Here is a 26,882-nt window from a genome sequence, read left to right as displayed (position 1 = left end):
TCACACTTAGAAATTTTTCTAAGTTATAATGCAGACGGATCCGTTCTGAACGGATGCAAACGTCTGCATTATAGGAGCGGATCCGTCTGATGAAACATCAGACGGACCCGCTCCGAACGCTAGTGTGAAAGTAGCCTTACAGCTAACATCTGGATTTAAAAAAATAAAATAAAAAACTCCCTGGAGTGTACACAGGAATGAGTTGACATTGACAGGCTGTGATTGGTCTTCTTGAAGTCACCTGCAATTTTTGTTGTCTACCACCCTTACTCACCTAGAGAATCAGACAGGAATTATTTTTTGTGCTGCATCCTGAATATCACACCTAGTCATACTATATTACATACGCCCTTGTCAGGGTTAAAGGGGTTTTTCGTGCATCACCTAATAAGTCATACTTACCTGCTCCAAGTGATATGTCACAGCTGAAGACATTCAGGCATTGGCTGCAGGAGCACGTGTTCATGGGACCAGAGAGGCGGAAGCAGGTAAGTATCCTCTTTCCAAAGGCAAGGGGCCTTCTTTTAACAGTTAATATTCCCAGGAAAACTCCTTCTGGGAGAAAGCACAGCAGAAAAGAGTTGATGATTTTTTATTTATTTTTTCCTTTTGTTATTTCTCCAGTATGATGATAGTGGTCTGTAAAAATTACAAGATGACTCTATTAACTTTTATGTTTGCTTAATGTTTTTATTTCATCTCTGAAAAAGGGCAAGAAGTATGAATGGGATGCAAATACCCAAGGCTGGATACTTGGGTCCTTTTTCTACGGATACATTCTCACTCAGATCCCTGGGGGATACATAGCTGGCAGAATTGGTGGCAAACTACTACTGGGATTCGGAATTCTGGGCACTGCAGTGTTCACTTTGTTAACACCATTAGCTGCAGATTTGGGTCCTGGCTACCTTATAGCTGTTCGAGCACTGGAAGGACTTGGGGAGGTAAGTGTCCTGTCTTCATACACGTTCACACATTGTGCAGTCTGACATTGATGTGTGTAGTATTGATGTGTGTTAAAACTATAAGAATACAAATATCTTGTATAAGTATAAAGCATAGAACAGCATTTACTACAACATTACATTAAGGCCGAATGCACACGGCCGTGTTTGCGGCCGAGAGCGGGCCGTTAAAACCCTGCCGGGATTCCTGCTGATTGCTGGAGCGCACAGCATCATGGGTTGCTATGTCATTTTTTTGCAAAAAAATCGTTAAATTTCAATTAATAACAAAAAAAGTAAATATGTCAGCAGCAATGAAATACCACCAAATGAAAGCTATATTAGTGAGAAGAAAAGGAGGTAAAATTCATTTGGGTGGTAAGTTGCATGACCGAGCAATAAACGGTGAAAAAGGAGTGTAGTGCAGAAGTGTAAAAAGTGGCCTGGTCATTAAGGGGGTTTCAGCTAGCGGGGTTGAAGTGGTTAAGAAGGAGAGCTGAATAGAACAGCTCTGCTGATGTCCTGTAAAATGGAGACTGGGGTGCTCTTTCCCAGAATGCCTTGCACTACCCACAATGCTCAGCACCTCCCAACAATACAATAATCTTTATTAACAAGAAACATAAGTGTAATATATTTAGGTGGCGCTGTTAACTAACTAATAACAGGAATAGCAAACTGAAAGCAGAATTGATCTGTAATGATACTGAAATGAATCTTCCAGTGCTGGGACAGAACAGTACTCTTTTATGAAGAATTTATGTTTTAAACCAGACAGTGTGGAACAATGGACCTATTGTGTGCAGTGTGGAAACTTTTCCATGTGTGCTGACTGGGTGAATATTTTCCTGGAGTTAAGTTACAGTATCAGTGTGAGAAAGTTCTTAGACTGGACCATTATCTCTATAGTCCTAAGACAGTGATAGTGTGGGCCGTTTACTTGTTTTGTTGATGTTTCTTGGATATATATTAGTATTAAGGTTTCACATTGATAATGCATACCCTCTGGATTTCTAAGTGATGACCTATTAGGACATCACTGAAATCTGAGATCCACATTGGTCTCAAGAACATGTTGACATCAGCTAATATTGTTCCATCAAATCTCTGTTTTGGGAATTATGCTGCTGCTGCTGCTGCACTAGAAGGTTTTTCCAATTTAGGTATCATGGGGGTCCCACTGATCACATAGTAATGGCATGTCCTTGTTGGATATACTTTCTGAGGCTAGACAAAGGACAGGCAGACAGTCTGTGCAGTTTCACTAACCTCTGCTCTTGGTCAGAACCAGCACTGAACTCTTTTATTGGAAGAACTTAGCAAAAACAGGAACTTACACAAATGTAACACTGCCACCTAGTGACCATACAATATACTAGGCATACAGCGATGACATGCAGTGGTTGTTGCTTATACAATACAAACCTTGTATGCTAACAGTCCTAGCAATATGGCATCACTTATTGTGGCAAGATAACCCTTTAAGGATAAAATTTAGGCCTGGCTCCAGATTTCTGAAAGCAGTTTGAGAAAATCACGAACTGTGTTTGTTTGTTTTGGGTTTTTTAACATTTATAATATTTAATCTATTCATTTGTTCCTAGCCCCCATCTGCTTAAATTACATGCAATTGTGACTTAAAGGGGTTTTCTCATTTCAGACAATGGGGGCATATCGCTAGGCTATGCCCCAATTTTCTGATAGGTGAGGGTCCCAGAGGTGGGACCCTCACCTATCTCGTAACCCAGCTGGCAAAGTGAAGGAGGGCGCATGCATGGCTGGCCTCCATTCATTTTTATGGGGCCGCCGAAAATAGCCGAGCTGGTTTGGCTATTTCGATCAGCCCCATAGAAGTGAATGGAAGTAATGGCTGCGTAAGTGTGGTACACTTCCATTCATTTCTATGGGATTCCGCTCCACTGGGCTGTTTTCGGAGAGCCAGTAAGAATGATTGGTGATGGCCAGACCTGGCACTGAGATAGGTGCGGGTCCAAGAGGTGGGACCCGCACCTATCAGACAATGGGGGCACATACTAGCGATATGCTCCATTGTCTGAGATGGGAAAACCCCTTTAAGTCAGTGTCAACACTTTGTTATGCGTTTTTATAATATATTTTATTAGGGAAAAATGTGTACTTTTATAAAAAAAAATAACTGAATGCTGAAGACAGCAACATATATGAAGTACAGGCAGGTTTCTCAGCCTGCCTCTGCTCTCAGTGTCCAAGTCCCAGCATTCCTGTGTGTATGATATATATTTTACATTACTGCTTAAGAAAATGATTAAAATGGAAAAAAAACACCTTTTATTTATTGCAATATAATGGATACCGCTCCCACACACCAGCAGTTTTGGCAATTCAAAAGCTAATGATATTTCTAAACTATAGCTCCTGATGTTATATGTGAAGAGTGTTAAAACATGTAGAGCGCAGACTTTAGCAATGTCTGTGTATCCTTTTCAGGCCAGGGACAGGTTAGCTCATATGCAGCAGCCGACCAGCAGCATTAAGCCTCATGCACACGACCGTGCCGTTTTTTGTGGTCCGCGGATCCGCAAAAAACGGAAGCCGTCCATGTGCCTTCCGCAATTTACAGAACGGGCGGCCCATTGTAGACCTGCCCATTCTTGTCCGCAAAACGGACAAGAATAGGACATGCTATTTTATTTTATTTTTTTGCGGGGCCTCCGAACAGAGCAACGGATGCGGACAGCAAACGGAGAGCTGTCCGCATCTTTAACGGCCCCATTGAAGTGAATGGGTCCGCATCCAAGCCGCAAAAACTGTGGCTCGGATGCGGACCAGAACTACAGTCGTGTGCATAAGGCATTAGTGCTAGGGCTGACATTTTCAGTCGTGGGATTGCTACCTGGCTGAGGTATCTACCTGTGCGGTACTAAGGAGAGGCTTTAACGCTGCAGGAGATATTTGGCAGCGTGGCGTCTCTTAAGCACGGTGTAACTGGAAAAGTAATTAGTGGCTAGATTTAATACACCTATAGGCAGAAAGCGCAAAATTACCATAAGAGCTATGGGAACCCAAACATAGTTACTTTGTCTTCACACTCTGCGGGAACAGAGAAACAAATGGTCCTCTGCTCTCTAATGTAACATGCCTCCTGGGTTTTATTTGCCTGTACAAACACTATACAGCTTTAACCCAGCTTTTTATCATATAAAAATGTTTATTTTAATCTCTCGGGCAATGGATGTACAGTTTATGAAAACTGTCTGTAATAATAATATTTCCCTAATAAACTGCATTACAAATAACATAATTATTCCCAACACTTTAAATAAAACTAAAAAAGGTGAAATGACGGTTACACTTTAATTTTAGTCTGATAGCAATGAAGCTTTAAAGGGGTTTTCCAGGCTTTTAATATTGGCTATCAATATCAGATCGGCAAGGGTCCGACACCCAGCATCCCCGTCTATCAGCTGCCATAGACATAGCAGCAGTGAGCAGGAAGAGAGACAGAAGACGGCAAATACGCAGGGTGTGTCCCTTCTCTTCCTACAGCTGATCTCCGATCTGATATTGATGACCTATCCTGAGGATAGGTCTTCGATATTAAAAGCCTGGAAAACCCTTTTAAATGGGTTGTGTGTTGTAATGATACAGAAGACCTGTCCTCAGGATAGGTAATCGATATCAGATTGTCAGGGTCTCAGTCCCCGCACTTCAGCTGATCAGTTGTTTGAAGGGGTTCGTTTGAGATCTACATCCTCTTCAAAGTTTACCTGCAGTTCAGTGGAATGAGTAGCTGTAATTACACCGCACTGCCACTAGAAGCTAGATGGCGTGCAACTTTGAATCTCATGTACTGACCAGCGCATCGGGACCCCTTCAAACAGCTGACTCCCGCCAATTTGATATTGATGACCTATTCTGAGGATAGGTCATCAATATCATTACAGCTCACAACCCTTTTAAGGGCTTTTTGTGAGCTGTAATATTAATTACTTTGTTAGATCTCACAAAACATAAGCTTTCAGTTGGACTCGATAAAAAAATATCATGTTACTAGATATTGCTGTGACAAATGAGTTGGGGTGCTCTTAGTGTTCTTTTAATTCACTATCAAAACTTCCCCCTAATGTGTCCAAGGGCTGATGAGAAGAAGCCACATGTAGTGTACTACCTACTAGAGAGAGATCCTTCAATCATGTCACGCTGGGCAGGGAGAAGCCAGAGGGAAGCTGCCCGGTGGTCTCTTCTCCCTGTGCTTGACTCTTTTATAAGGCTTTTTGCGCACACACACACACTTTTTTATTTTTTTTCCGTTCCGTTTTTGCGGATTTAATTTGCGGTCTGTATGCGGAACCATTCATTTCAATGGGTCTGCAAAAACAGCGGAAGGTACTCCCGTATGCTTTCTGTTTCTATATTTCTGTTCCGTTCAAAGATAGAACATGTCCTATTGTTGCCCGCAAATCACATTCTGTGGCTCCATTCAAGTCAGTGGTTCCGCAAAAAAAAAAAAACAATGCATACGGAATACATCCGTATGTCTTCCATATCCATTTTTGCAGAACCATCTATTGAAAATGTTATTTTATACAATAGTATTGTATGCTACTGTTTCTGTTTGTAATCCACAAAAAAACTGAACGGCGGAACGAAAGTGGAAACACTACTGAAACTGAAATACGGATCCATTTAAAATGGACCGCAAAATTATAAAGGTTGTGTGCAAGAGTCCTTATTTTGTAATAAGGATTTTGATGACCCCTGCAGTATTTCATGTTGCCCATGATTAGGGCAGCATGGATCAGTTTCCCTTTAATCCTCATACACTCAAGTGAATAAAGTGTGTCCCCAATTGTGACCATTGCTATGACACAGTGTGATATTTAGTGATAGGAGTAAGAAAAAGAATGGCTGAGAAACTTCCATAACAGAATGTATTGAAAGTTTTACATTTGATCAGAGATTCCCTTTAAAAGGGTTCTCCTAGGAAAAATGTTCTACATTTTACAAACCTGCCCCTTGATCTGAATACTTTTAGTATAGCCACAGTTATGCAATAAAATGTCTGTGTAGCGCCACCCTCTTTTCTTTATTTTTTCATCCACCTTGGTACCATTGCTGAGGTGGTCAGCTTGAAATAAATCTAGCAGAGCAATTGGAACACTAAATGGGGAAATCTTTAAATCTTTGTGAGGTCCAGGGCTTGTTCTAGTTTTGTGTAAATTGTCATGTACTATCTGATTTTCATTTTTTACATCCTCTTTAAAGCATAGTTACTGTATGTCTTGCTGTTTCTTTTGAGAAAACATGTAATTCTGATAATCTCCTAAGAGGAACAATGTAATAAGGAAGTAATATGTTCTAATGTCTATTCAGGGTGTGACCTTTCCAGCTATGCATGCAATGTGGTCATCTTGGGCCCCACCTCTTGAGCGTAGCAGACTTTTAAGTCTTTCTTATGCAGGTGAGTATAAAAGTTTTAAAGTCAGTTTCACACTTAAGTTTATTGGATCCAGCCGGCTGTTACAGTAGAAAACAGCCTGTTGGAGTTCACCGTCTCTGGCCTAGCCAAATACTGCCATCCAAATACTGCCATTCAATAATGGGATCTGGCTGGCTTCCAGCATGAGTGCCAGATTTTAGGCCTCATGCACATGACCGTGCCATTTTTTGCGGTCCGCAAAAAAACGGAAGCCGCCCGTGTGCCTTCCGCAATTTGCGGAACGGAATGGGAGGGCCCATTGTAGACATGCCTATTCTTGTCTGCAAAACGGACAAGAATAGGACATGCTATATATTTTTTTTTTTTGTGGGGCCTCGGAACAGAGCAACGGATGTGATGAAGTGAATGGGTCCGCATCCGAGCTGCAAAAACTGCAGCTCGGATGCGGACCATAACGACAGTCGTGTGCATGAGGCACACGACCAAAACCCGGCACTCCTGCCAGAAACCAGGCAGGTGCCATTGTAGTCAGTAGGATCCAGCAGTGAGCAGCAGTATCTGGCTTGGCCAGATTCAGTGAACTTCAGCAGGCTGTTCTCTGCTGGACCTGCCTGCCAAGTGTGAAACTAGCCTTAGTCATTAAGCCATAAACTATTTTATGAGCATAATCACCCTTTGATGGACAAAAATATTCAACTAAAGTTTGCTAAGGTTAGAGGGGTTTTCCAAAACTTTCATACTGATGACCCCTGCAGATTAGCTGTTTGAGAAGGCACCAGCGCGGCTTTCGCTCAGCTCACCAAGCACAGTGCCGTACATTGTATAGTGGCTGTGCTTGGTATCGCAGCTTAGGCTACTTTCACACCTGCGTTTAGGTGCGGATCTGCACCTATAATGCAAACGCTTGTATCTGTTCAGGACGGTGCCGTTTGCATTACCATGAACAAATGCAAACATTCATGATAATGCAATGCAAACGGATCCGTCCTGACTTGCATTGGAAGTCAATGGGAGGCGGATCCGTTTTCAATTGCACCATATTGTGTCAGTAAAAACAGATCCGTCCCCATTGACTTGCATTGTAAGTCAGGACTGATCCGTTTGGCTCCGCATCATCAGGCGGACATCAAAACGCTGCAAGCTGTGTTTTGGTGTCTGCCTCCGGAGCGGAATGGAGGCTGAACGGAGGCAAACTGATGCATTCTGAGCAGATCCTTTTCCATTCAGAATGCATTGGGGCTGAACTGATTCGTTTTGGGCCGCTTGTGAGAGCCTTGAAACAGATCTCACAGGCAGACCCAGAAACGGTAGTGTGAAAGTAGCCTTAGTCCCTATCACTTCAATGGTTCTGAGTTGCGCCTAGGCTATGTGACAGATGAATGTGACTTTATATGGCCTAGGCCCTAGGGAAAGCTGTAAGAAGACCATGATGCTACTGCGAGCGCCGGTGCCTTCTCAAACATCTGATCAGTGGGGGTCCTGGATGTCGGACCGCCATTGATCAGAAACTGATGACCTATCCAGAGGTTAGGTCCTCAGTATAGAAGTCTCAGAAAACCCCTTTAGTACAGCATATTCAAACCACAAATAAAATATGTCCAGTTTTTGCAGCATGACACCTTATTTTGATCCTTTTTATGCCTTTTTTGTCTTCTAGGAGCTCAGCTTGGCACGGTTGTATCTCTGCCTCTGTCTGGTTTAATTTGCTATTACATGAACTGGATTTATGTGTTCTACATTTTTGGTAGGTCATGCATCAGTTATATTGACCAGTATATCCATATATAAATACGTTCACATTTCAGTCAAGCTTGTACAGCTGGTTATTCCAGCGATACGCGTGGGGCTTGGCTTGTGTGCTTACTTGGACCTGAATGCCTACTGCTACATCATGGGTATTGTTTAATATTTTGTATTGGATCTCATGTTTTAGCATAGTATGTATTTCCATTTGTGGGTTGTCCGGGTACTCAGGAATGTCCTTATTTTGGACTAGTTCGTACACATTTATGTATTGACATATTCAGTCCTACATACGGTTTCTATTGTATACATTATTTTAATGTTGTGGAGCTAAATAAAGATTGGTATGTTTTTATATACTGGAAGTGCAGTTTTTCATATAGTCTTTCAGGATATAGTGGCAGTGCCCTTTTTTTTTTTTTTCCCATACACTTTCCCAAACTATTTTTAAATCTAGTTTGTGCTGATATGACGTGCCTAATTTATTAAGAGCGGATTTAATTTATTAAAGGGTGTTTTTCAATTAAATAAAAAAATAATAATATTTCCTCCATGCCACTAAACGTTCTAAAATTAAATAATAATCCTTTACTCCCTCGCCATTTCTACCGTGGCATCTGTGGTCCTACTTCTAGCGGGTTTTTTAAATACAAGGCTGCGTGTGGGACATATAGGTATACAGCACATGACTGCTGCAGACAGTCATTAGCTTGAGCAGTTTTGTGCTGTATATTGTTTAGGCCAGTGATTGGCTGCAGTGGTCACACGCTGTATGCATAGGATACGGTATTTATTTTATAACATTTAGTAGTATTGGGGAAATTCAGTTAACTTAGACAACCTTTTTAAGCCTCTTAAAAAAATGAGGCACATCTCTGACCTTCATATGTAAGGCCAGAAAAGGACATGCCCCACCGATACTGCATCTACTATTTCAAAAAGTTGCAAGTAAGGAGTAAAGGCGCAAAAAATGTGCACATTTTCTAACCCAGAAAACTCATGTAGCATCTTCCAGTAGCGGAATCCATAACGGAATTCTTAAATAACCTGAACCTTGTACACCAAACTTTAAAACAGAAGTTCCCTCATCCCTACTAGTAATGTCTGTGTCTTTATAACTTCATGTATGTTTAATACCTCTCTGATGAGCTGAGGCTTTGCACACAGAAATAACCAATGAAACAGCTTTGATCTGTCGGCCTGTGTATTAATGTGTGTTTTTCTCTCTATGAACAGGAGCACTCGGTGTTGTATGGTTTATAATGTGGTTATTTCTAGTCAGTGATACTCCACAATCTCACCGCACAATATCTGACTCAGAGAGAGAATACATTTTGTCGGCCCTTAAACATGAGGTAAGTGGAAGAAATACTTTAGTGTCTGTTGACCATTTTCTGAGCTGGTCATAGATCCAAGATTTTTTTTTTTTTTGTAGAGTAAACCATGCCCATGGTGCCTGCTCGATTCCCCCCACAGCAGTGAATTTTAAAGAAGCACTCTTTAAAAATGATCTTGTTATTCTCTCACTGAGCACTGATGAATTTTCAGCTCTGCTCCACGCCGCAGTTATAGCTAGTGAACCACACTCTGTGGATTGGAAGTCAGCTGCCATGAGGTTCTCATAGGCATCCATAGAGAGAATGAATTCTGGAGAGCTTACTTAAAGGGAATCTGTCGCCAATATTTCTGCTATATAACTGATGCTAGGGTGCTGTTTTGCACTCAAACATCGTTTTAAAGCTTACCCTTTGATATCTTAGGTGCATTTGAAAATTAAGTTTGTACGATACGCAGATGAGACACAAAATTCCCAGCAGAACGTTGACAGTCTTTCAAAGTGCCCAAGCATGCCTCTTCAGAGAGCACAAGCCCAACTCTTCTCCTGCTCCCAGGCCCGCCACTTAAAAGAGCAAAGTCTGGCCAATCCTCCCACTCCCTGTACCTCCCCCGTGTGCTCCTAACTCCATGGAATGTCACCAGTGCACCTCCCCTGAGCTTGTGACATCACCTCTCTGCTATGTCCACATCCAGCACAGACTGCATACGGCGGGAGTCGGCCTCTCTGTATATACTGCACATGCGTAGCGCCAATGAGTTCCTTACTGCAAGAGCACCAGAAGTGGTTTGACATGCCATGTCAGTGGGTCCTGAGAGGCGCAGAGCCTGCACATTACATACAGTGAGGCCAGTGCCCGCAGTATGTATTGTGGTGCACAGGCCCATGCAGACTACTAGTCTGCGCCTGTGCAGGATGTGGACACAGTGAGCAGAGCGTTGACGTCACAGGCTGAGTGGAGGGGACATTGCGCAGAGTTAGGAGCCCATGGGGGAGGTACAGGAAGCGGGAGGATCAGCCAATTAAAACTTTTTATTTAAGAGGCAGGCTTGGGCTCTTTGAAATATTGTAAACACTCTGTTGGGCGTTTTGGGGCACATTTATTAAGACCTGCGTTTTTTAGATGCTGGTCTTAAAAAGGCCCTGCGCTGGCGCTGAAATTATGTATTGCGCCAGCCTCTACATAACTTCAGCGGATCCACCACCGCTTCTAAGCTGTCTTACATTTAGACCATTTTCTCTGCCGCAATCTGCATCAGAAATAGGCCTAATATAGGCGTTTTTCTGTTTATTAAATGAGCCCCTTTGTTCCTCATTTGCATATCATACAAACTATCATACAGCAGAAATGCACATGCAGATACTAAAGGTATGCTTTAAAAGTTGTTTGAGTGCACAACAGCACCTTAGCATTAGCTATATAGATGAAATACTGGCGACACATTCCCTTTAAGCAGCCTGTTACTTTGTTTTCAGGTAGCTAAGTGTGACCACAGTTGCCTGCCAGCTATTTATCCTGCCCAACTCCTGGATTAGCGTGCATACACAGAGGCAACAGGGAGATACAGTTTCCCCAGCAGCTGTCTTACATCAGTTTGCCAGTTTAATGGAAATTTGCTATTGACATCTATCTTTTTTTTTCTTTTTTCTTTTGTATGAATTTTGTCCTATAGCTTTCTAGAGACACTGATGTCCCGGTGTGTGCCATGCTGAAATCATTGCCGCTGTGGGCTATTGTTGTAGCTCATTTTTCTTACAACTGGACCTTCTACACTCTCCTGACTTTATTGCCTACCTACATGAAAGACATTTTACGTTTTAATGCACAAGAGGTAGGTCCAGGATAGGACTTTGCTAATTCTCTCACTTCTAAGAACAGACTAATAATGCATCAACAGATGTTCCCTAGGGTTTAAATATCATGTTGTGTGTGTGTGTGTTATTCATGCCCAGGACCTCCCAGGCAGACATGGTACCAGAGTTTTTATACAAGAAGGTCTATGTCATTGTAATCACAGGGTCTTCTCCTGTTTCATTAGTAAACTGAATTATTTTTTTATTTTCCTGTTTTGCACATACTTTTTGCTAGGTTTTTGCAGTCAAATGTTTTATATTTAATTAATGTTGCAAAAACCTAATGAAATATTAAATATGTATACCTATGTGCAGATGGCTCTGGTCTTGTGTAACTTGAACTGCTTGAAAACTGAAGACATGCATGATATTGTAGAATAAAGCATGCATATGAATGTAGTCTAGTACAGTAATAACCTTCTCTCAGGCACCTTTAGCCTGGAGTGACATGTTGTGGCCGGTTTTCCGCAATCACGCCAAAAACTGTGTTTCTGCCACAAATTCGTAAAATGAGCACCACGGTCAGTGTGCCAACCCAGCCTTAGAATTGCTTGTCTAAGGGATTTAAAGGGAGTCTTTCACCTAAAATGACCATTATACACCACAAACATCATGATATCCATTACATTCCCCATATTATAATCTTACCTTTCATATTGCCGTCCATCACCTATTTTCTCGTAAAAATGCATTTATTCCATATGCTAATTAGGTTCTGAAGGTGCCCAAGGGCGGCGTTTATGCGGCCGGTGCCCATGCCCCACGTCGCTGTTCAAATCTAACCCCTCCCCTTTCACCCCTCTGGCCCGCCCTAGGTTCTTCAGATTCCATCCTCCCGTCATTGACAAATCCGGCGCCTGCGCCGTTCAACATAATCCTCGCGCATGTGCACTCTATTACCCACTAGGGCAGAGGGAGCAGAGCGTTTAATGCGCATACGCCGGCCTGTACCTCCCGATCTAGCCGGCGGAAGTAAACTGCCGCAAGATTGGGATGTACGGGCCAGCGCATGCGCATTAAACGCTCTGCTCCCTCTGCCCTAGTGGATAATGGAGTGCGCAGGCGCGAGGATTATGTTGAACGGCACAGGTGCTGGATTTGTCAATGACGGGAGGATGGAATCTGAAGAACCTAGGGCGGGCAAGAGGGGTGAAAGGGGAGGGGTTAGATTTGAACAGCGACGTGGGGCATGGGCACCGGCCGCATAAACGCCGCCCCTGGGCACCTTCAGAACATAATTAGCATATTGAATAAAAGAGTTTTTAATAGAAAATAGGCGATGGACGGCAATATGAAAGGTAAGATTATAATATGGGGAATGTAATGGATATCATGATGTTTGTGGTGTATAATGGTCATTTTAGGTGAAAGACTCCCTTTAAATGGGAAATTCCAAGATGAATAATTATTTGGCCTTGATAATTGATGTGCAGCAGAGTCAATCTGTTCACTCTGCAGAGTATGTGTGTTAAGGGACTTTCACACTGGTCGTTATAATGAAGGTGTCACGGCGCAGTGAGGTAAATACACTCCACACAGAAGGGAGGGGAAAAGGTATTAGGCCTGAAACCTAGGGAAAGGTAAATGAGATACACCTAGTGAGTCCCTACACCCTGACTGCTATTAGTGTAAACAGACCTTGATGGTAGGAATGTTCATACACAGGAACCTAAGCCCAATCTCACCCTAAGGCCTCATACACACGACCGTATGTATTTTGCGATCTGCAAAAAATATGGATGACGTCCATGTGCATTACGTATTTTGCGGAACAGAACAGCTGGCCCCTAATAGAACCTGTTCTATTTTTTTGCGGAATGGAAATACGGACATACGCAAACTGAATGCACACGAGTCCCTTTCGTTTTTTTGCAGACCCATTGAAATGAATGGTTCCGCATACGGTCCACAAAAAAACGGAACAGACACGGAAAGAAAATAAGTTTGTGTGCATGAGGCCTAACAGGGCCCTGCAGATAGTATCAGGATATGGATGGCCTATTCCTTCCCAGATGAAGGAATAGGAGACCCCCTCAGGCCTAATAACAGCAGGTAGGCGAAAACCACAAAGAAGATAAACTTAACTTCCAGAAGTATGCGGACGAGCAGGAACTCGGAGAGAACCAACACCAAGGCTTCCACAAACAAGGAGTTATCAACCACATAGCATGATGGGTGAGGCCAGACTAAATAGAGGAGAAGGAATGAACACTTAAGCTACACCTGAGACAAGAGGTGTGGTCATTCCCAGCAACAACACAGAAAAGTGAAACCAAAGAGACTGTCAATCACGCACAGCCAGTCTCCTTGATTTTCTAGTCGCTGTCATGGGCAGGACCGTGACAGAAGGTTGACTGAAATTTCATATCTTTGATGATTTGGCTGATGTTTACATGCGATAATCAGCAAACAAACCAACAAACTTGGGGGCACATTTTAGCCACTGCTATGGTGGTGGTTCTGCTGAAGTTATGAATCCAGAGCCAGTTCTAACTAACCATTGCATCGCCATCTGCACCTGAAATACGCTTAATTTAGGTGTATTTCAGAATAGTAAATGACCCCCTTGATTTTTAGCTGATCAGCTTTTTTATGTGGGCATACATATGCTTGTTTGTCACCAGCACATCAACAGAACAACTGTACTAACAATCACGGTCCTTCTTGCAGTTTTCATCAGCCCGTGTAAAAGGCCCAATAAACAAGTGCCGATCACCTTGTTATATCGCCGATCAGTGCTCATTATGGCCCATCATCGGGTTATGTAAAAAGACCCTTATATATTAGCTGGCTTTAATTTCTTTGCAATTATCTGATACACTATAACCATGTCAGGCTACTAAAGTATCTAATTCTAGTGTTTTGTGTTATCAAGAGAAAACTGGCTTTAAATCATGGACTATAGTTCAACTTGATGTATACTGCTTTATAAAGTGTCTCAATCTAATGCACTCACAATCATCTGACCATCAGATTAGCTTTTTTGTTGAATTAATTGTACTTTCTTATTCGTCTGCTCACAGAACGGCTTTCTCTCTGCCCTTCCTTACTTTGGATGTTGGCTTTGTATGATCATTACAGGCCATGTTGCAGATCTCATGAGGGAAAAGTTTAACTTCTCAACTGTTGTTGTCCGCAAAATATTTAACACTTTGGGTAAGTTCCATGAAATCTTTGACTTGGTTGACGTTTTGAATATGGGTGCGGACCCATTAATTTCAATGGGGCCCAAAAGATGCGGACAGCACACCATGTGATGTCTGCATCCGTTGTTCTGTTCCATGGCCACGCAAAAATTATAGAGCATGTCCTATTCTTTTCCTAAACCGCGGACAAGAATAGGTATTCTCTATATAGCGCCAGCCATCTGCAGTCCGCAAAATGCGGAACACACACAGCCGGTATCCATGTTTTGCGGATCTGCAATTTGCGGACCGCAAATCATCTACGGTCATGTGAATGTAGCTTTATCTAGCTAGATATTGCTGTTACATACTTTTTATGGCGCCCTTTTCTGTTCTTTTGAGTCCCTTGTAGAATATTCACCTAATGTGCCGAGTGGTGATGGTCAAACATACTTAGTAGCTCAGCCAGACTGTCTGTCTGGATCTTCCTGTACATATTTGTGTGATTCTTGCAGTTGTACAGGCCAGCCGATAATTGGCACATTAGAAGTGGCTTCTTCTCACCAGCACTGGTCACTACCCTGGATGTTATGTGAGAGAATTAAAAGAACACCATGTAACATGTATGTAATAGCAATATCTACAGATTAGAGAATTTTGTTAAACTGATTAAAATTACAACTTCTAGAGGGGTCATTTATCAAACTTGTATAAAGTAGAACTGACTTAGTTCCCCTTAGTAACCAGATTCCACCTTTTTATTTTTGACATCTCCTTTGGAAATGAAAAGGTGGAATCTGATTGTTTGCAATAGGCAACTAAGCCAGTACTTTACACCAGTTTGATAATTCTCCCCCATAATGTTTTGTGTGAACTAACAGACAAAAGTGATATTTCATTGTGGGACACCCCCTTTAGGGCAGAGTGCTCCACGTGTTCTCTTACTAAATAGGTATTTCAGTTATTGAACACGGCTTTGGTCAGCTGGGAGCCAAAGCTTGAAGAAATCCCTGCCTGTCGCACTAATGTTTCTGGCATTTGGCTTCACACAGAGTGACCATGAGAATGCTAAATGCAACACTCAGAAGACAGACAACGCCTATATGAATAAGTTAGTGGGCAGTCCATAAACGGTGGTTATAGACCACAGTAGGATGCATAATGCAAATTACGGAACTATATTGTCTGGTTTAGTATTACGGGCCTTAAAGGGGTTTCAAGGAATAATTAAGTGCCAGCAGCCTGCCCCACTAAGCTGAGGATTCATATTTGCCTGCTCCGGTTCTCAACGCCATCTCAGATGTGTCTGTACCATGTTCCTGTCCCTAGAGTGTTTACTTTTGGTGCAGTGACTGGCTTCTGTGGCGACGTGGGAGAAGCAATTGGGCGATCACATGTAAAAAAAAAAAAAAAAGAGAGCTTAAAAAAAAGTATAAAAAATAATTCAAATCCCACATTTTTCCATATTAACATTAAACAAAACAATAAGATCATTGCCATCAGCATGTCCCAAAATGACCAAACTATTAAAAATATAAATGTATTTCTCCTGTGTGATTAATGCAATAATGGCCCAAAAAAACTAAGTGGCTTTATTTACTTTTTTTGCTGATTGTCCTGCAAAAATGAGCCCTTATACAGCTCCATAGTTGTAAAAATAAAAAAAAGTTATGAGGGTTAGGAATATTGCACGGAGTTGCAGTTTTTTTTTTTTTTTTTCCAACTCGCCCCATTTTTTATTTTTTTTCCAGCTTCCCACTACATCGTATGGAATAGTAAAAGATGCCATTAGAAGCAGTGCCATAGGGTGGGTTGCCAGCACCCAGGGCAAGCCATGTATTGTGCCCCTCAACCTATGGACATGCTCATTTTTACAGAAAATGTATTAGATGTCACCTGCAGTCTTATGTAACATTACAGATAACATAGTGATAACTCTCTGAGTACAGATAATATAGTAGATGTCAGCTGCAGTCCCATGTAACACCACAGATAACACAATAACTGAGTACAGATAATATAGTAGATGTTACCTGCAGTCCTATGTAATACCACAGATAACACAGTAATAACTCTGAGTACAGATAATGTAGTAGATGGGTGTGAGGCCCCAGAATTCAGAACACACACAGTGTGAACTGAAGTCTGGGGCCAGGATGCGGCAGGGTGGGACATATTCTCAATCCACTCCCCAACCCTACCGTGAAACAGATATATGGATGGACATTACATACATCGCTACAAAATATACAGTAGAATATAGCACCATACTTGTTACATCCAGTGACATCTCCTGTAATATAGACTTTCCTCAGTGTCTTCATTTGGAGATGAGACCACCATGATACCTTCTAATGCTGCTCACTGACATACCATGGCAGCCAGGACTTCAGTAGCGTCCTAGCTGCCATGGTAACTGATCGGAGCCCCAGCATTACACTGCTGGGACTCCGATCAGAACTGCCGCTCCGTGGTCATATCGCAGTCCGGCGATATGCACAAAATCCATATCGTGGCACAAATTTATACCACATATCGCCTATATCTCCTATACCGCCCACTCCTAGCCCCCAGTATGGCCTGCCTTAGGGTAGTTACACAAAAAAAAAAAAAAATACTCACCTGCTTATGGCGTCCCGGAGCAGGTGGTCAGGAACACATGACCGCACCCTCCTACACTGCGTCATCTTGTGAGACTCGACGCAGGAGGTCACGGTGAGGTAATCGCGATCTGCGCCGTTCTACTGCCTCATAGGCTTCAGGCCTGGCTATAGGCTCCCATGGCCCTCATTGAAATGCCTGCTGTCTGGCTCCCTCTGCAATATAGCGCCAACGCTACGCCACTGATTAGAAGTACAACTTGTTTCTCAAAATACAAGCCTCCATACAGCTATGTGAATGGGAAAAATAAAAAAGTTATGGCTCCAGGAAGGCAGGGAGCAGAAAACAGGGGGAAATTGTGGTTTGCTATAGAAATAAGCATGCCTATATTTCCTATACCATACACCAGTACTTACTCCTACGTATGGTCAGTGCTATAATTATTTAGTGATTGCTGTTGTCCCTGTGCGCCTTATAGCGAGTCTTATTTACGTCCATTGTTTCTTGTAGGAATGATTGGTCCTGCAGCATTTCTTCTGGCGGCCGGTTACACAGGTTGTGATTATACTCTGGCTGTTGTGTTTCTCACATTATCAACCACCCTTGGAGGATTTAGCATATCTGGATTCAATATTAATCACTTAGACATTGCACCATCGTAAGTAATGCAGCCAGCATGTGGTTAAATGAACAAAACTCCTGCGCATTAAAGCAGACAACTTATATTTATGCAAATGTTTTAATTTTATCATTTGGATTTTATTATTGCCCATAGTGCTTTATTTCGAGACACCTACAAGCTTCATGTAAATGGGCCTGTACAGTCGTCTTGGGAGATCGCAGGAATTCATATCTGATGATACAGTAGTAAAAAGTTGCAGCTTTCTATGTACACTGACGAGCAAAATGGTAACAATGTTTTGAACTGTTGACTTTCAGGCTCCAAATCTCACCATCCACTAAAGCTTTGAATGTGAAACTACCATCATTTTATACACAATCGTCTTGGCTATCTCATACATAAATTGGACTTGCAACTATTTAGCATATGATTAGTTATGCATATTCTTGTTATAGAAATGCATTGTTACTGCTTCTGGTGGTGAAACAATCTTTTTCTTCTTGTCCACAACAAATTACAACCTTTCTTACATTCCCTAACAGCTCAGGGTGTTATTAGGTTGATTCCCAAGCGAAAGGTCACTTACTCGACTCCAGGAGCAGCCATGAAGAAGATTCTCCAAGAAAAGAGAAACGGCATCATCCAGCTCATCGATGGCGGTATCTTGGCCAAGAAAATTGCCAAACTGCATCATGTGAGTGCCATGACAGTTGGAAGAATACGAAATGAAGCCCGTCCATCCATTGCAAAGCCAAGAGGTGGACGTCCAGGCAAAATATCAACAAGTCTGCTCATTACAAGGTCTATCAGTTCTGGTGTGACAAAGGTGGAGTTGGCTTGTATGCTTCGTAATAGTGAGATCACAGACATCCATGCAAGCACCGTGCGACGCACATTACACAAGTCTGGAAGGGTGGCCCCAAATAAAGGTGAAAGAACGACAGTGTTCCAGCAGGACCATGACCCAAAGCACACGTCGATATTGGCGAATAAATGGTTCAATGACAATGAAGTAGAGGTGCTGGATTGGCCCCAGACCTCAACTCAATTGAACACTTGTGGGTATTCGTACCCAAGGGAGTCGACCAGTATGTACCAACACTAGGAACGTGTAGAAGAGACCTGGGAACAGATTTTGGTCGAGACATACTTGAACCTGATCGAGAGCATGCCCAGGAGGATCCAGGCAGTGTTGAAAGCCAAAAGTGAATTTACAAAATAATACAAATGTAGAATTGTAAGAGCAAAACAGTAACAAAGCAGTTACTTGACAAGAATCTGTATAAATAATCATATGCTAAACATCCCAAGTCGATTCGCATAAAAGCCAATTCATTCTAATACTGTACGGAGCGGGCGCCCCGTACAGTATTAGAATGAATTGGCTCCGATGAGCCAAAGTTATTACCACTTGGAAGTTAATGCCACTTTGAACTGAACCAGAGTTCGGGAAATGGTTTTTACAGTAGAAATCAATTTATGAAGCGATTATGAGACTTCGCGAAGTAATAACTTCAGCTCATCTGAGCCAATACATTCTAAAACTGCATGGAGCACTCGCTCCATACGGTATTGAAACAAAGTTTTAGGCAAATCGACCAGATGTTTAATCCGAAGTCGATTAGCTCATCCCTATTGGTAGTCTCACATTCAAAGCTGTAATGGATGGTGAGATATGAAGGCTTTATGATGAGGGTTATTTACTGTCTATGTACAAACACATCAGGAGAATTTTAGTCAGTTTTGCTTGAGTCTGTGTTGCTGAAATTTGTGCCACATTTGTCAAACGTCGTAAATGGTTTGGAACATTTTCGAGAATAACACTTTTGTCTAGAGGTGTTACTCCAGTTATTACACCACCTCCCTACTAGAGGGAGATTGTGTCAATTTTGCGACATTTAAAAAAAAAAATCACAGAAAAAGCAAAGGTAAAAACATCCTGCACAGTATGATATATAAATTTGTGGATGTCACTGGCCATATTATCGAAGAAAATCACAGAAATAAGATAATAATGCACTTAGTAAAGTAGATGCAAGCATTATATATGGACAAAGTCCTCACTCCTTGGCGCTTGGTAGGCGGGCACAGATGTGTTTTGATCAAAATATTTTTATCATTTCAGAGTGAGGACTTTGTCCATATATAATGCTTGCATCTACTTTACTAAGTGCATTATTATCTTATTTCTGTGATTTTTCAAAAAAAGTTGTATTTGATAAATCTGTGGTTTACCCACTCGCCTAGCTAACCGTGTCCACTTTCCTACCTCCTTTTCAAGTATTGCTCAAATATGGCAGGTGCCAAAAGGTGCACATTTTTTTACTCCGGAAAACAGGTGTACAACAGGTGTTTATTTTTTATATTTTTTTATTATATCTGCTGTTAAAAGGGTGGTCCAGGATTTACGTATTGATGACCCATTCACAGAATAGGTCATCAATATGAAATCAGTGGGGGTTCGACTCCCATCAGCTGTTTGAGAAGGCCGAAGCCCTCGCCTGGAAGCCACAGCCTCCTCACGGCTTACCAAGCACAGCGCTGTATGTACATTGTGTACTGACTGTGCTTCAGCCCCATTCATTTGAATAATGGTTAAGTTGCGCTTAGGTCATTTGAACAATGAACGTGATGTCATATGGCCTAGGAAGAGGCCTAATCCTCAAAGAGTGCCACAGCCTCTTTGTATGGTTGATCGACAGGGGTCCCGGGAATATGTAAATCCCCAGAGAACCTCTTTAAAATGGATGGCCTGAAATGACTTAATTTCTTTTTCTTGATTTTACAGTTTTGCTGGTCTTTTACTTGGAGTCACAAACACATTTGCAACAATTCCTGGAATGGTTGGGCCAGTTATAGCCAAAGCGTTAACTCATGATGTAAGTATATTCTAGAATATTTCATCAAGAAAAAGTAATCTTGTAATATACTTTGAGTTTTTAGTTTTCTTGAGAGCAAAATAGCCACACAGTTTTTTCAGTTTTCTTATTTCCCATATTGCATCCTTTCTTTCATAAGTAGATGGAGCACTACTCTCGACTCTTTGTTACTTGTAATAATATGTGGTGGATATCTGAAAAGACTGCAGCATACAGTTTAAAGGGAACCTGTCACCGGGATTTTGTGTATAGAGCTGAGGACATGGGTTGCTAGATGGCCGCTAGCACATCCACAATACTCAATCCCCATAGCTCTGTGTGCTTTTATTGTGTAAGAAAAACGATTTGATACATATGCAAATTAACCTGAGATGAGTCCTGTCCCTGATTCATATCACATACAGGACTCATCTCAGGTTAATTTGCATATGTATCAAATCTTAAATTTCTGTCTACAGAGCTGCATGAGGGCTTGCTTTTTGCAGGTCAAACTATAGTTTTTAATGGGACAATTTTGGGGTACATTGAACTTTTTGATCACTTTATAAAAAAAATTGGGGTTACAAGATGACCAAAATGTCAAATTGCATGTTTTGTTCTTTTTCGTTACGGCATACACCGTACAGGTATAATATTTTAATAGTTCAGCCATTTTTGGACACGATAACTGTTTATTTTTTATTTTTTTATATATATATGTGAAATTGGGAACTTGAATTTTTATTATTTTTTGTGGGCTTTTTATTTATTTAAAAAAATAAATAAAAAATTATCCATAATTTTAAGTCCCCTTACATCGTTTGTCCAATAAACCACAATAGCATAATATTGGGGTCTATGAGATTTTAAGAGGCTGGCTGAGAAGCTGTGCCTCATGCATGGCTTTATAGGCAGTTAGCCGTGGCCGCCTGCCACAGGGAGAAGCAGTTGCTGCCGTGCGGAGACCAGGGGCTGCGCCGGGAGCCAGGTAAGTAGAATCAGTATGGGGGCCATCTCCAGCCTCAGATAACCCCTTTTACTTCTAATAAGAAAGTAATCTGAATACCATTTATAAGAAATGTTGAGAGTACATGTTTGATAATTGACACCTCCCATGGTATATTACTGTTATCTCCCATATATTGTGTGTAGATTATAAAAATCCTCACTCCGTGGGAAGATGTATTAGCCATTTAGCTGACTACTTGTCTTTTTTCAGGACACTGTGGAACAATGGCAGATTGTGTTCTACATCGCAGCTGCCATTAACATTTTTGGAGCCATCTTCTTTGCAGCATTTGCCAGCGGTACAGTTCAAGACTGGGCAGTAAGGACTAATAAAGCACAGGGAAGCTAAGGACCGTCTGTATCTCTACGTATGCCTCAAAAAGCCTCACTTTTATACATGATTATTTTCTCAGTTTTCATAGACAAAAACCTGGAAAACGTTCATCTGTCCTTAAACAGGTTAGGAAAGACGTTGTCCTGAAGCACTACAACATCTGAACCTGATCTATGATGTGGAAAAGGGATTCTGCTGCTGCTCATCTAATATATTTAGTTCAGATTTGTTTAGTTTATGGTACAGTTCATCGGATTTTTATATGTTTCCAGTACAACATTCCCTAGTATAGTTTTATTCATATATATATTTGTGCCTTATGAAGTATCCGTTCCATTGAAGTTCTAAGAGTAGTGCATTACTTGAAGATCCGTGATGGATCTCTGAAATAAAGGGTCTGGTGTACAGTACATGTGAAATTACATTCAAAGTGGCTTTAGGAAACCCTTTTATTAACTAGTTATATACTGTTAAAGGTCAACCAGCAACTTGTGGCGCTCTAGCGTTTAGACGTTGTTGGACTGAGGTGCCTAAGGCCCACCAGTAAAATAAATTCTGGGAGCCCACTGTAAAGCTACATGCACATACTACTTGCTCACATAGCGGCAGGCACCTTAGCCACCTGATGCATCTATAATGATAAAATAGGTAGTTTGTTAAATAATCTACCCAGTTTTGAGATTGAGATTCTGTACACTGGCTATCTGTATGTAGTGCAGTCAGTGTGCTGTGTCACTTGTGCAGAGGGTGGGGGACTGGGGCCCACCAGTGGACTCACCTGTGGGCCAGTCCGAGCCTGCATTTAGATGTTTGAGCTGCATACTTTTATAGGTTGGGGAAAATGGCTGGATCATTTATTGATATTCCACAGTGATGATGGCAGAAACACAAAGGGAATTCATTATTATATGCATGTTTTGGACACAAATTAATGAAAATCTTAATTTTAATATAGATAACTGTCAGAGAAAAAAAAAAATCTTAAACCTACTGCTGGTACCAGCCTTTGTTTTTACAATAGCTAGACTGTAGATTTGTACCGAGGTTAATGACAACCTGTGCGTAGACCCATTCATGGTGCAGGACCCTGCAGTGACTGTAGATTTACACTAACACTGCTTGGCCCATCAAATTATTTTATTAATTTACATTTATCTACTATCAAATTAACATGATTATTTTTTTAGATGTGTTGTAATGCCTTTGTAAAGAATTATACAAAGCACCACAAGGTGGCACTGTATACTGGACACAAAATATGTACTCTATCAAGTGCCTTCCATGTTGAATTTGTAATGATGTACATTGTGAATATGTACTTTTGACTAATGAACAGTGGTTTGTAAACTACGTTCAATAAACACATTCCAAAGACGTGCATTGTTTCAGACTTCTGTACACACATTACTTTTCTACTTTAGGGTATTCAGTACAGTACTTTTCCAGCCGACATGCCAATGTAATTCTCAGTTTTATACATATTGATTTCCTGCTACTTATAGAGCACCAACCTATTCCACAGTATTATATGTACACTGTACATCACTAGATAAAGATTACTTTATACTTTTTCCTGTGTTTCCATTTACATCTTGCTGTTGTATTTTAACCACTTCAACCCCGCTAGCTAAAACCCCCTTAATGACCAGGCCACTTTTTACACTTCGGCACTACACTACTTTCACCGTTTATCGCTCGGTCATGCAACTTACCACCCAAATGAATTTTACCTCCTTTTCTTCTCACTAATAGAGCTTTCATTTGGTGGTGGTTTATTGCTGCTGACATTTTTACTTTTTTTGTTATTAATCAAAATGTAACGATTTTTTTGCAAAAAAAATGTCATTTTTCACTTTCAGCTGTAAAATTTTGCAAAAAAAAACGACATCCATATATACATTTTTCGCTAAATTTATTGTTCTACATGTCTTTGATAAAAAAATGGGCAAAAAAAATGGTTTGGGTAAAAGTTATAGCGTTTACACACTATGGTACAAAAATGTGAATTTCCGCTTTTTGAAGCAGCTCTGACTTTCTGAGCACCTGTCATGATTCCTGAGGTTCTACAATGCCCAAACAGTAGAAAAACCCCACAAATGACCCCATTTCGGAAAGTAGACACCCTAAGGTATTCGCTGATGGGCATAGTGAGTTCATAGAACTTTTTATTTTTTGTCACAAGTTAGCGGAAAATGATGATTTTTTATTTATTTTTTTCCTTACAAAGTCTCATATTCCACTAACTTGCGACAAAAAAAAAAAAATTCTAGGAACTCGCCATGCCCCTCACGGAATACCTTGGGGTGTCTTCTTTCCAAAATGGGGTCACTTGTGGCGTAGTTATACTGCCCTGGCAATTTAGGGGCCCAAATGTGTGAGAAGTACTTTGCAATCAAAATGTGTAAAAAATGACCGGTGAAATCCGAAAGGTGCACTTTGGAATGTGTGCCCCTTTGCCCACCTTGGCTGCAAAAAAGTGTCACACATCTGGTATCGCCGTACTCAGGAGAAGTTGGGGAATGTGTTTTGGGGTGTCATTTTACATATACCCATGCTGGGTGAGAGAAATATCTTGGCAAAAGACAACTTTTCCCATTTTTTTTATACAAAGTTGGCATTTGACCAAGATATTTATCTCACCCAGCATGGGTATATGTAAAATGACACCCCAAAACACATTCCCCAGCTTCTCCTGAGTACGGCGATACCACATGTGTGACACTTTTTTGCAGCCTAGATGCGCAAAGGTGCCCAAATTCCTTTTAGGAGGGCATTTTTAGACATTTGGATCCCAGACTTCTTCTCACGCTTTAGGGCCCCTAAAAAGCCAGGGCAGTATAAATACCCCACATGTGACCCCACTTTGGAAAGAAGACACCCCAAGGTATTCAATGAGGGGCATGGCGAGTTCATAGAAATTTATTTTTTTGGCATAAGTTAGCGGGAATTTATTTTTTTGTTTTGTTTTTTCTCACAAAGTCTCACTTTCCGCTAACTTAGGACAAAAATTTAAATCTTTCATGGACTCAATATGCCCCTCAGCGAATACCTTGGGGTGTCTTCTTTCCAAAATGGGGTCAGTTGTGGGGTGTTTGTACTGCCCTGGCATTTGAGGGTCTCCGCAATCATTACATGTATGGCCAGCATTAGGAGTTTCTGCTATTCTCCTTATATTGAGCATACAGGTAATGAGATTATTTTTTTCCGTTCAGCCTCTGGGCTGAAAGAAAAAAATGAACGGCACAGATTTCTTCATTCGCATCGATCAATGTGGATGGAAAAATCTCTGCCAAAAAAAAAAAAAGGAGGGGAAAGGCGTCTGCCAGGACATAGGAGCTCCGCCCAACATCCATACCCACTTAGCTCGTATGCCCTGGCAAACCAGATTTCTCCATTCACATCAATCGATGTGGATGAATAAATCCTTGCCGGGATTTTTTTAAATTTTTTTTATATACAAAGTGTTTGCCAAGGCATAGGAACGCCGCCTCCTCCTCAGCTCGTATGCCTTGGCAAACGTATCTGTTACTGCAGAGGAGAAATCTCGTCTTGCAGCACCGCATACACCGACTTGCGTGTAATCTGACAGCAGCGCAATGCTTCTGTCAGAATGCACATCAGTGCTGCAGCTAGTCGATCGGTTGGTCCACCTGGAAGGTAAAAAGAAAAATCCAGGCCGCAATGCAATAATTTTATTAACTTTGGAACAGAACATATAAACTTTAACTTTTTGAACTAAACATTTTGCTTACTGTGTTTTTTTTTTTTTTACCTTTATAGAACAAACCTCTCCTTCCCCATGGGTCAATGTGCAAAGCGCCCAAAGTTGTGGCGAAGTGCGTTATGCACTTTGTCCCAGGTGAAAGGAGAGGTTTGCAGCAGCTGTATGTGAATGGGCCCTAATAGCCCTGTGTGCCTGTCCTGGTGAGATGTGATCCCTATGCTAAGTGTACCTGTGTGTGGTACTTCCGGAAACACTCTCCAAAGCATAGGGCAGGGTGGTCAGGACAGAAATAGCGGGTGTCACGCCTTATTCCACTCCTGCTACAGACACGACATTTTTTATTTTTTTTTAAAGATCTTTTTATTGAAAAGAGGATCCACAAGTACAGTCATGAACAAAGAACATCATGTACAAAAATAGCATCAGAGCACATTTTTACAGGCAGTTTGTTAACGTTGGATTCCTCAAATCACAATTTTACAATTTAAGCCCACCCCCCTCATTCGTGACCCCATCCCAAACTCCCCACCCAACTCCCCACCCCTGAACGCCGGTCCAGGACCATAGGACTAGAAGCGGTATCAGCACTGAGCCACTCCTCCTACCCCCCCTAGAAAGTCTTCCCCAAGTGCCACGTTACACCTCTAGCTTCCCTAAACTATTTGCAAGTTGGGCCTTTAGATACCAGCCAGTCTGTTTAAACGGAGCTATAAGTTCTTGTATTTCAACATCGGATAACCGTTTCTCTACGAACTTCCTCCACTTTTTGATGAACTTTTCCACTAGGCGCTCCTTGTCCTGCTCTACCTCCAATCTCTCCAGGTAAAGAACCTTCTTCATTGTCCCAATGACCTCCTCCCACACCGGACCCTCCCTCTCTAGCCAGTGCCGTAGAAGAGACTTCTTTACCGACATCAATAGAAGGTGCACCCCAGGCTTAGCAACCACCGATCCCAATTCCTCTTCCTGGTTCAAAGGTACATAGTGGAATATGCACTGTTGTGGCGTGGGGCCCACTACCTCACCCCAAATGTCCTCTATCGAGTCAATGGCCTGCTTCCACAATGGCTGCACCATTGGACATTCCCAGATGGCATGTAGTAGTCCTGCCTTCGGGAGGTTACACTTAGGGCACTCACGCAGATAATGAGCGGGGGCATCATGGTAGGATAAATTAAAAGCGTACGTTGCTCTATGCATCAGCCTCAGTTGCGTCTCCCTCCACTGCTCATTATACATTGCTCGCCTAACCATTTCCATTCCCATCCTCATTTTTTTCGCTATATTTAGGTCAGATAACTCCCTTTCCCAAGC

At 41.7% G+C, this 26,882-nt stretch overlaps 1 protein-coding gene across 2 annotated transcripts in view; it reads left to right on the top strand.

The window, feature by feature from the left end:
• The window catches only part of SLC17A5 (solute carrier family 17 member 5), a 47,911-nt gene extending 24,693 nt beyond the window's left edge, over positions 1-23,218 (top strand). For both annotated transcript variants that reach the window (XM_044289072.1, XM_044289073.1), the window contains exons 3-11: positions 711-944; positions 6,297-6,384; positions 8,021-8,107; positions 9,343-9,461; positions 11,116-11,274; positions 14,320-14,452; positions 17,533-17,680; positions 20,433-20,523; positions 21,722-23,218. In XM_044289072.1, the coding sequence (XP_044145007.1) occupies positions 711-944; positions 6,297-6,384; positions 8,021-8,107; positions 9,343-9,461; positions 11,116-11,274; positions 14,320-14,452; positions 17,533-17,680; positions 20,433-20,523; positions 21,722-21,859 (1,197 nt within the window). In that variant the 3' untranslated portion in view covers positions 21,860-23,218. The remainder of the gene's footprint in view (positions 1-710; positions 945-6,296; positions 6,385-8,020; positions 8,108-9,342; positions 9,462-11,115; positions 11,275-14,319; positions 14,453-17,532; positions 17,681-20,432; positions 20,524-21,721) is intronic.
• Positions 23,219-26,882: the final 3,664 nt, after the last annotated feature.

Source organism: Bufo gargarizans, chromosome 4 (assembly GCF_014858855.1).
Source record: "Bufo gargarizans isolate SCDJY-AF-19 chromosome 4, ASM1485885v1, whole genome shotgun sequence".
In the NCBI taxonomy this organism is placed as follows: Eukaryota; Metazoa; Chordata; class Amphibia; order Anura; family Bufonidae; genus Bufo; species Bufo gargarizans.
The sequence above is the reverse complement of the archived record's forward strand: the minus strand, read 5'-3'. Positions and strand labels throughout refer to the sequence as shown.